This window comes from Labrus mixtus, chromosome 11 (assembly GCF_963584025.1).
Source record: "Labrus mixtus chromosome 11, fLabMix1.1, whole genome shotgun sequence".
Lineage (NCBI taxonomy): Eukaryota > Metazoa > Chordata > Actinopteri > Labriformes > Labridae > Labrus > Labrus mixtus.
This window is the reverse complement of record NC_083622.1, coordinates 765,756-775,755: the sequence shown is the minus strand read 5'-3', so window position 1 is coordinate 775,755 and position 10,000 is coordinate 765,756. Positions and strand designations below refer to the sequence as shown.

Genomic DNA, 10,000 nt, shown 5'->3' with positions numbered 1-10,000 from the left:
GGTTCAAAGACTTATTCTGCCAAATGAAAATACCCACCACCCTGACCCTCACGCTCTTTGCAAATACATTTTCTATATTTTTAGAATTCATCTCAAACATTGGCTGCAAGAAGTGCAGAAGAGCGACTTCAGTGTGAGACATCGACCTGAAAAAACCAACGAGCCACATTTAGAAAAAATGAAGTGGTTAAAAGTGAGGCTGTAAAAACAAACCCAGAGGAAGTCCGCTCACTAAATCTGTCATGTTTAGATAACCGTGAGAAACAAGTTCATTGTTTTTTGTTAAGCCTTGCCAGAGTTATAAAACTCGATACGATATCGATACCTTGACATTCTTACTCTAATGAAAATGAGAGCTGTTTAAATAAAACACTTCAAATTCTCAAGTTGAGTCAGAGCTCAGAAACATTTTTCCCATGTGGCTCAAATCCTCTTCATACATGTTGTTTTTACGCTCACACAGAATCTGTCCCTCACGCCTCTACTCTGTGATCCCTCCTCTTTTTTAAAAACACCTCTTCATCACCTCCTCGTCCTCCTCAGCTCTGCCAGCTCGGACTCGAGTGCTAACATGATCACATTTACAGTGTCAACATCTTTTAACGCAGCGATCAGGACTCATCACTCAAACTGAAGTCTGAGCGTCTTCATCATTCTCTGCATGGCCGACCTCGTCCATCACTCTGATAAACATCCTGCTCATGAGCTCACTTCTCTTTTCAGATCGAAAAAAAAGTCTAATATGGAAGTGACACTCCTGAACATCTGTTTCTCTTCTCTCTGCAGGTCTGAAAACGGTTTCTCAGCCGCAGCATGACAAGTCTTTCTGCAGACTTCACTAAAGTAAGTTTCATACTCGCTGTTATTCGACCACTTTTAGGACACGAGTGTTTCTCCTGCTTCCTGTGTTTGTTCCTGATTCACAGATGAAGTTGTTTTTTTCATTTTAGATTTGAAGGTTCATAGAAGATATGTGCAGTGTGCTTTCAGACACAGTGAGAGAGAAACAGACCACAGCTTGATAACAGACTTTACAAGTCTTACCAGTCTGCAAACATGAAGCCTTCTTTACTTTTCTGTTTTATACGAGTAGTCCAGGAGAGAGCCCCGTCTTGGTCTTAAGTTCGGTCTCATGAAAGCATTTTGTCTCGGTCTGGGCGGAATCCGGACTTGAAATCAAGAACCACCACTGATCGGTTATTTTTCCTCTGACTAGAAGGAAAACACCTCTTTCTAAAAGAACAAATAACTTTTCAAATGTCACTAAATTCATTTGTAGTTTGATTTTTATTCCCCAGTTACAGCCGCAGCCTCTCTGTGTTACGGTCTAAGTGAGTGACACGCCCCCTAAACACATTATGAGGATTTTTTCTGTGATATTTATGATCTTGGTCTTGATCTCCTTGATTCTCTAAATGTCTCGATCCCTAAATGTCTTTTTCTCGATCCCTAAATGTCTTGTTCTCGATCCCTAAATGTCTTGTTCTCGATCCCTAAATGTCTTGGTCTTGGTCTCAATCCCTAAATGTCTTGGTCTTGGTCTCGATCCCTAAATGTCTCGATCCCTAAATGTCTCGGTCTCGATCCCTAAATGTCTTGGTCTTGGTCTCGATCCCTAAATGTCTTGGTCTTGGTTTCGATCCCTAAATGTCTCGATCCCTAAATGTCTCGATTCCTAAATGTCTTGGTCTCGTTCCCTAAATGTCTTGGTCTTGGTCTCGATCCCTAAATGTCTCGGTCTCGATCCCTAAATGTCTCGATCCCTAATGTCTCGGTCTCGATCCCTAAATGTCTTGGTCTTGGTTTCGATCCCTAAATGTCTCGATCCCTAAATGTCTCGGTCTCGATCCCTAAATGTCTTGGTCTTGGTCTCGATCCCTAAATGTCTTGGTCTTGGTTTCGATCCCTAAATGTATCGATCCATAAATGTCTCGATTCCTAAATGTCTTGGTCTCGATGCCCTAAATGTCTTGGTCTTGGTCTCGATCCCTAAATGTCTCGGTCTCGATCCCTAAATGTCTCGATCCCTAATGTCTCGGTCTCGATCCCTAAATGTCTTGGTCTTGGTTTCGATCCCTAAATGTCTCGATCCCTAAATGTCTTGGTCTTGGTCTCGATCCCTAAATGTCTTGGTCTTGGTCTCGATCCCTAAATGTCTTGGGCTCAGAGCACTCTGGTCTCGGGTATGTCTTGGTCTCGGTTAGTGTGGTCTTGACTACAACACCAGCGGTTTTGAAAGCAGGTGTATGATTTCCAGTCAAGCAGGATGATTGTCTCTGACTGTTTGGACGGGGTTCTTTGGAGAGCAGATTCAGATGTTGGTAAAGGTGTTCGTCTCAGGTATTTATGTTTGTGTTTGCACAGAGAAAAGAAAAGGCCAAACCCATCGAGCCGGACAAGGTGAAAGAACAACAGGTAGGATCATCAGGTTCAGAGGAAGATTAAAGAAAAGATGGAGTAATGATGAAAAACAAACAATAACTTTCTGCTGTTTGTCGACACTCTGCAGGAGATTCTTGTTACCCCTACAGCAGACGTAGAGCATCACCCTCGTCCTCTTCTCCCGTTTCTGTCTCATTACTGTAAGTCCAGTGTTCACTCTTTCTTCTCATATTACTGAACATCATTCTCAGCTTGTTGCTTCAGTAGTTTGTATTACTCTTGATTAAATTCACGAATACTGACTGATGTTGAAATTTTAATAAAGCTCTCACTTATGTCGAAACAGAAATTAATCTATTTAAAGGAAATCGCTGACAGATAGATAATAAATAAATCATTGAGGCCGTTTACATGCAGAAATGTTCAAGAACAGCTAGCTCTGGTTTCTACAAACTGCTGCGGTTTTTCATTTATGATGGTGAATCGAGAGTCTTCAGGTTTTAAAGGTCACATATTATACAAAATCCACTTCTCCATGTTCCTCTAACTCTAACATGTGTCTCTAGTCCGTCTTCAAACCCCCCAATGAGAAAAGTCCATCCTCTCCGTCTTTTGCCTGCTCCACTTTTCAGAAAATGTGTGCTCAAACAGGCCGTTTGGAGATTTTCCCTTCATGACATCACAAAGGGCAGTAGCCCCTCCCCCAGGTGGGTGACACTCCCACAGCTAGGTGTTTGTTCTGAACCTCTGAGTCTGACTTCTCACCGTAAACAATTGGACATGGAGCGAGAAAGCACCAAGACACCCAAGCCCTTCCAGAGAGGGGGCGTGGTCAGACACAGCTCATTTACATATTTAAAGGTACAGACACAGAAACAGCCTGTTCTGAGCAGGGCTGAAATAGAGGGGTTTATAGACATGATCAAATACAGGTTCAGAGTGGATTTAACAAAACTTCACACACATGTTTTGAGGAGCTCTGAGAATTATTTAAACTGAAGAAGAAGAGGAGGAGATGTAATCAACAGATTAGAACATTTCTTAGGCTTGAAGTGCTCACCGTACCGGATTGGCTAACAGTGACACCTGCTGGCTGTGTGATATATTTCCTTTTTGTGCATTAATGTCACTGACATTCATTTTAGAATCACCAACGATATAAAGATGAATGGGTGTGGATCTTCAGCACCCAGTTCTGTTTCTGTGACAAGTCGACACTCCAAAGATTATCCTCCAGAATTCAAACCACCAAGAAAAAGAAAGAGGTACAATGATCCGTCTTAAATTCTCAAGATGATGTGTGTCATATAGAACGAGGAGGCTGTTGATGAATTATTCTTAATGTCTGAAAACATTAAACTTAAATCCTTTATAATAATTGTCAGGACATCTGAGGAGTTATCAACATACAGCTTTGTGTCTCGGAGGACGGATCACTCCAAAGATTATCCACCAGAATTCAGCAATCAACCCGTCCAGCCAAAGTAAGTCAACTAAAACTTTATTAATAGTCAAAGTTATATTGAGTCACCTTTCATGAAAGCTTTTGGAAGAATAGAATAGTGTCTCTAAAGCAACAGCTACACACTAGACGATTTTCCCAGTCTACACTTTATGATAATAACGCAATGAACAATAAAATAATCAGTGTAAAATATCAGTTTATAAAACCTGTTTGGATGAATATTCCTCATGAATCAGATCGTGGATGCTTTCAGTGCTGCTTGAACATCTCTACATGATCATTATTCTCTTAGATTTCCTAAAATCAGGAAGATGATGAAACCTCCGGGAGAACCGACATCTTCTACCGCCAGTTTTGTTTCTGAGAAGAGTCACCACTCCAAAGATTATCCGCCAGAATTCAGCGATGAACCCTTCATAAAAAAGTAAGTATATATAAATGAGTCTATACTTAAAGGATTGATATGTAACTTAACTTAACGTTTTAGTATTAAAATTTGGAACATTTCCCAGAACTGACACGATCATCTGAGCACTCTGAGGTTTAATCTAGTTTACCTCACCTCAGTAAGATATCTGAATATCATCAGCATACAGAGAGATATAATGAACAGTATAATGGCAAATTATACAGTTTTTAAATCCATAGACAAATGTTAAATATCATGACTCTATAAATAACATTATAACAATAATAATCTTAAGATTTATACATTCTTAAAGGTCACATATTATCTAAAATTCACTTTCTCTAACACTAATATGTGTCTCTATTCTGTCTACAAACCCACCAATGATGAGAAAAATCCATCCTCTCCATCTTTTACCTGCTCCACTTTTCAGAAAATGTGTGCTCAAACAGGTCTTTGAGTCTCAGACCATGGACTTCTTAAAGCAAGCTCTGAGAACACATGAAGAATTGTTTAAGGAGAAGCAAGAGGACGAATATGATCAACAGCATGAGATTGATGATGAAACTAAGGAAGCTGCTATGAAGATTGCCCTGCATGTTCTGAGGACCATGAAGCAGGATGAATATGCCCACACACTCGAGCAAAGTAAGAGCCTGCGTGTTAGCTTCCTGTTTCATGATTGGGTTAGAGATCTGTCTGTAACTGTTCGATAACTTTTTTACATTGTGCCTCACTAATTTCAGAAACCTTTAAACTTCTATTTGAACTATTTCAACATATTTTTAATCAATGCTTGTTGTGGTAAAATGTCACAATAAGCAAAACAAACTTCTGAGACAACGTTCAGACTTAGCTAATGAATGCTCATTCAGCTGTAAAGACTTTTAGCATAGCCTAATAGTTTAGTCAATGAATAACTAAACTCTACCAGTGTAATTGGTGATGCCCATGAATAGAAACAATTTTCAACTACAAGAAAATAAGAATGAATAGCAGATGGGATAATTCTTCTGTCTTTGATTTTTCTTATTTCCTGTTGTTAGGTCATTATGGGGTAACTGCAATGTACCAAAAGATACTTAAACCTGACCTGAAGAAGAAAAATGAGTGCCTACTGGAAAATACGCATAAGTGGCCGGTGCCTCTTCAAAAGATTTATACAGAGATCTATCTGATAGAAGGAGACAGTGCAGATGTCAACCGTGAACATGAAGTCAGACAAGTTGAAGCAGCATTCAACAAACGGAAATCTTTTGAAATAAAGATCAGGTGTGAGAACGTCTTCAAGCCCTTACCAAACCAACTGGCCAAACCAATCAGAACTGTGCTCACCAAGGGGATAGCAGGCATTGGCAAAACTGTGTTGACACAGAAGTTCATGTTGGACTGGTCAACAGAGAAGGCCAATCAAGACATCCAACTCCTGTTTTCACTTCCTTTTAGGGAGCTGAATTTGTTGAAAAATGAAACAAGAAGTTTGATGGAGCTCCTGTATGACTTCTCTCCAGGCCTAAAAGAATCTGGAATCACAGACCTGACTAAGTGCAAAGTTCTGATTGTACTGGATGGTCTTGATGAGTGCAGACTCCCTCTGGATTTCAATGAACCTGAGAACTGTTGTAATGCATCACAGTCAGCTTCAGTTCAGGTGCTGCTGACAAACCTTATTGCAGGTCACCTGCTTCCACAAGCTTATCTGTGGATAACTACCCGTCCTGCTGCAGCGAGCTGCATCCCTGGACGGTATGTCGACCGCTTGACTGAGATACGAGGTTTCAACAGACAGCAGAAGGAGGACTACTTCCTGAAGAAAATTGACGATGAAAACTTGGCCAAAAGAGTTATCGCAAACATTAAGTCAACAAGAAGTCTGTACATCATGTGCCATGTGCCAGTGTTTTGCTGGATTTCCTCTATTGTCCTAGGGGAAATTTGTGCACAAGTAGGAGGAGGAAAAATGCCAAAGACCTTGACTCAGATGTACATCCACTTTCTGGCCCATCAAACTGCACAGATTTATGTCAAGTACGACAAAGAGCAACAACTGGACCCTCAAGGGAATAACAAGGTGGTAATGTCACTTGGAAAGTTAGCCTTTGACCAGCTGGAGAAAGGAAACCTGATCTTCTACGAGGAAGATCTTAGAGGTTGTGGTATTGATGTTGATGAAGCATCTGTCTACTCCGGAGTGTGCACTCAAGTCTTCCGGGAAGAGTCCTGTATGCAGACTAAAGTGTTCTGTTTTGTGCACCTGTCTGTCCAAGAGTTTCTCGCTGCTCTGTACGTCCATGTCATGTACACAGTCAACAGTGTAAACCTTATGGAGAAAAACCAGATCAAAATCAAACTGATATCTGAATTGCACAAAGCTGCAGTGAATAAAGCCTTAGAGAGTGACAAAGGCCACCTGGATCTCTTCCTGCGTTTCCTCCTTGGACTCTCCTTGGAGTCCAATCATGTTCTGCTCAAAGACCTGAAGATTCAGGTAAAACCCTTCGATCCCAAAAGTCATGAGAAAACCATCAAGTACATCAAGGGGAAAATAAATCTCTCTGAACCAGAGAGGTACATCAATCTCTTGCACTGTCTGAATGAGCTAAACGACCACTCTCTGGTGGACGAGATCCAGAACCACCTGGATTCAGACCGAGACATGGACACAAACAAGTGGTCTGCAGTTCAGTGGGCAGCTCTGGTCTTTCTGTTGCTGACTTCACCGGAGAAGCCAGAAGAGATCATCCTGAAGAAATACTCCAGAACACAAGGGGGTCTTCAGAAGCTCCTTCCAGCCATCAAAGCATGCAGATCAGCAAAGCAAGTGACTTGCATGTTTTCTTTCTTATTCATTTTCCCAGACCCATGACCAGATATGTTGAGCCAGTTTATCATAGATGTTTAAACTTTGTCTTTTTGTTTGTTAGGTTGAATGATTGTAATCTTACTGCAGACTGCTGCCAGGATCTGTCCTCCATTCTAAGCTCAAGCTCAAATGAACTTAATCATTTGAATTTAAGTGACAACAGATTACAAGACTCAGGAATCAAGCTTCTCTGCACAGGACTCCAGAGCCCAAACTGCAGACTGAAGACACTGAGGTGAGTCACTGCTGACTTGGCTGAAATGCCTCTTTAGTGTCACATGGAGGTCTACGATAGTGCAGGCAGACCTGCCAGGGTATCACACCACTCAGCCTCCTGAGGAAGTTTATTCTAGGGTGTTTGAAAGGAGGCTGCAGACCATTTTCGACCTCAGATACAGGAAGAAATATGTTGATTTCATCTTGGCTGTTGGACAGTGGACCAGTTCTTTACAGTTGCATGGCTTCTTGGGGGAGTATGCTCATCCAGTCTATATGTTTTTTGTGGACCTGTGATTGTGTCACTTGGGGGGTCATGTGGGGGTACTGAAGAACTAATGGGGTATCTGGGCCGTTACTGCGAGCCATCCAGTCTCTATATGGGGGAGATGTGTTTGGAACTTGGGCCTCAGAACTTCATCTCTGCTCTTTGCAGATGATGTGGTTCCTTTGGCTTCTTCAGGCAAGAAAATGTTGTAGTTTAGAATTTTATCCATTCTTGAGCTGTTAGATTTAGCCTTTAAGCAATCTCTAAATCGATTTGTTTGATGACAATATGGCCGAGGAAGCTGTGGCCTGTTTTTTTTTTGGGGGGGGGGGGGGCTTCCTGCGTAGCTTGTAGTAATTGTTTACAGTTTCTCTGCTATTTCCTGCTCAACGACGCAATTGAACTTAAACTATAAACCAAAATCAAAATGCTCTTTGTTCTTCCCCATTCTTTGTCACTTCAGGCTAAATCGATGTGATCTGACAAAGTCATGCTGCCAAGAGTTCGCTTTAGTCCTGAGCCGTCCCACTTCAGATCTGAGAGAGCTGGACCTGAGTGACAACAACATTGAAGACTCAGGAGTAAAGCTGCTCTCTAAAGGACTGGGAAATGTTGGCTGTAAACTTGAAACCCTCAGGTACCCCTTGAAGAAAACAGTTAAAGTGTGTTTCAATAGTTATGAAGGGTTCCACTTAAGAGTGAGTTTGTTCCTTGTGTCACAGGTTGTCGTTCTGTAACATCACGGAGAAAGGATGCAGTTTCTTGGCCTCAGCAGTAAAGTCCAACCCATCCAACTGGAGCGAGCTGGACCTGAGCTACAATCACCTCGGAGAATCAGGAGTGAGGCACATTTGTGACGCTCTTGAGGAGGGACGATGTGAATTAAACAAACTCAGGTGAAGAATAATCCTAATATTTTCTACACTTTTTGGTATGACTGTAACATAACCCAGGCTTACACTGTTTTCTTCTCCCCAGAGTGGATCACAGAGCAGAACACTGGTTTAAACCAGGACTGAGAAAATGTAAGTTGTGTTTTTTGGGCGAAAGCCAGAGAATATTTAGAACAGACCTTTGTGTTGATCTACGACAAACTAAAAAGTTGACATTCTTACGGTGGTAATGGCCAACGCAGACACCAATAGGGTTGACTCTGGGGGATTTGCGGTAGGCTAATGGGCCTGACACCATTGTTTCCATTAGTATGAGTGTATGATACTTCCTAGAAAACAAGTTCCACCAAGCAGTAGGGGTAATACAGCTGTGGCGTTTGTGGCTCAGTGGTGCCATCAGTGTATGAATGTGTGAGTGAATGGGTGAACGTGACATGTAGTGTAAAGATCGCTATACAAGTCCAAGTCCACTTAAAGACAATATAAGGAGTCTTAGAGGCTCAACATTCGTTAGCATGGAATTGTCAGTATTGTATCTATGGTTACATTCACTTGAAACCTCAATGTCTTGTTTTAAAGTTGATTTTACTGTTGACCTGATCTTGTTTTGAGGTTTCCTGAAGCACCTACCATCAATCAGAATCAAGTGTACTCTGTGTTTTGTGGTTGCCTTTATACATTTCTTACTCCTTTATTTCTTCTTATTACCAGATGTATGTGAGCTTACAATCGATCTTAAAACTGCTCACAAACGTCTCGTCGTCTCTGATGAAGACCGTAAAGTTAGCCAAGCCAGGAAGGAGCAGCCATATCCAGATCACTCTGACCGGTTTGACTACTGGCCCCAAGTCCTGTGCAAGGAGGGCCTTAGGAACCGTTGTTACTGGGAGGTGGAGTGGGAAGGAAAATGGATTGGCATCGGAGTGGCCTACAAGAACATGAAACGCAAAGGGCAGGACAACGACTGTGTGATGGGGTACAACAGAAAGTCCTGGAGTCTGCACTGCTCTAGTAAAGGCTACCGCGCTTACCATAACTTTGAGAGTATCGTCGTTGGTGTCCCTTTGGCCGGTTGTCGTGGACTGGCTGTTTATCTGGACTGGAAGGCAGGCATGCTGTCCTTCTACAGAGTTTCTTCTGGAAGGTCGCTGACACACCTGCACACCTTCTCCACAGAATTCACAGAGTCTCTCTACCCAATCTTTAGAGTGTGGGGAACGGACTCGTCTGTGAGGCTGTGCCAGGTGAAATAACCAACCAATGAAAAGACTGATTGAGGAATTTACACAAGAAAGCAAAGAATGACAAGTCCATCTTTTTTTGCATTTTGAGAAGTTAAGTTTTTTTCAAGTCATTGTTTATAATCTGCTGGAAAACAGTGGATCGCTCTCTCCGGTGGGGAGTGAGTCTTTGCCCCAGGTGAAGGAGTTCAAGTATCTCGGGGTCTTGTTCACGAGTGGTCCAGGCATGCCCAACTGCCCAACCCAAAAAAATGAACATGGGC

General features: G+C 42.0%; 1 protein-coding gene across 2 annotated transcripts in view; it reads left to right on the top strand.

Annotated features, from left to right (window-relative positions):
* The window catches only part of LOC132983246 (NACHT, LRR and PYD domains-containing protein 3-like), an 11,784-nt gene extending 1,792 nt beyond the window's left edge, over nucleotides 1-9,992 (top strand). Inside the window, exons 3-15 of one of the 2 annotated variants that reach the window (XM_061049490.1) lie at nucleotides 787-843; nucleotides 2,365-2,415; nucleotides 2,510-2,582; nucleotides 3,528-3,647; nucleotides 3,768-3,866; nucleotides 4,140-4,271; nucleotides 4,690-4,904; nucleotides 5,303-7,073; nucleotides 7,181-7,354; nucleotides 8,067-8,240; nucleotides 8,326-8,499; nucleotides 8,582-8,628; nucleotides 9,208-9,992. In XM_061049490.1, coding sequence (XP_060905473.1) covers nucleotides 3,547-3,647; nucleotides 3,768-3,866; nucleotides 4,140-4,271; nucleotides 4,690-4,904; nucleotides 5,303-7,073; nucleotides 7,181-7,354; nucleotides 8,067-8,240; nucleotides 8,326-8,499; nucleotides 8,582-8,628; nucleotides 9,208-9,749 — 3,429 coding nt within the window. In that variant the 5' untranslated portion in view covers nucleotides 787-843; nucleotides 2,365-2,415; nucleotides 2,510-2,582; nucleotides 3,528-3,546 and the 3' untranslated portion in view covers nucleotides 9,750-9,992. The remainder of the gene's footprint in view (nucleotides 1-786; nucleotides 844-2,364; nucleotides 2,416-2,509; nucleotides 2,583-3,527; nucleotides 3,648-3,767; nucleotides 3,867-4,139; nucleotides 4,272-4,689; nucleotides 4,905-5,302; nucleotides 7,074-7,180; nucleotides 7,355-8,066; nucleotides 8,241-8,325; nucleotides 8,500-8,581; nucleotides 8,629-9,207) is intronic. The other variant, XM_061049491.1, reaches the window with a different exon arrangement.
* The last annotated feature ends 8 nt before the right edge of the window (nucleotides 9,993-10,000 follow it).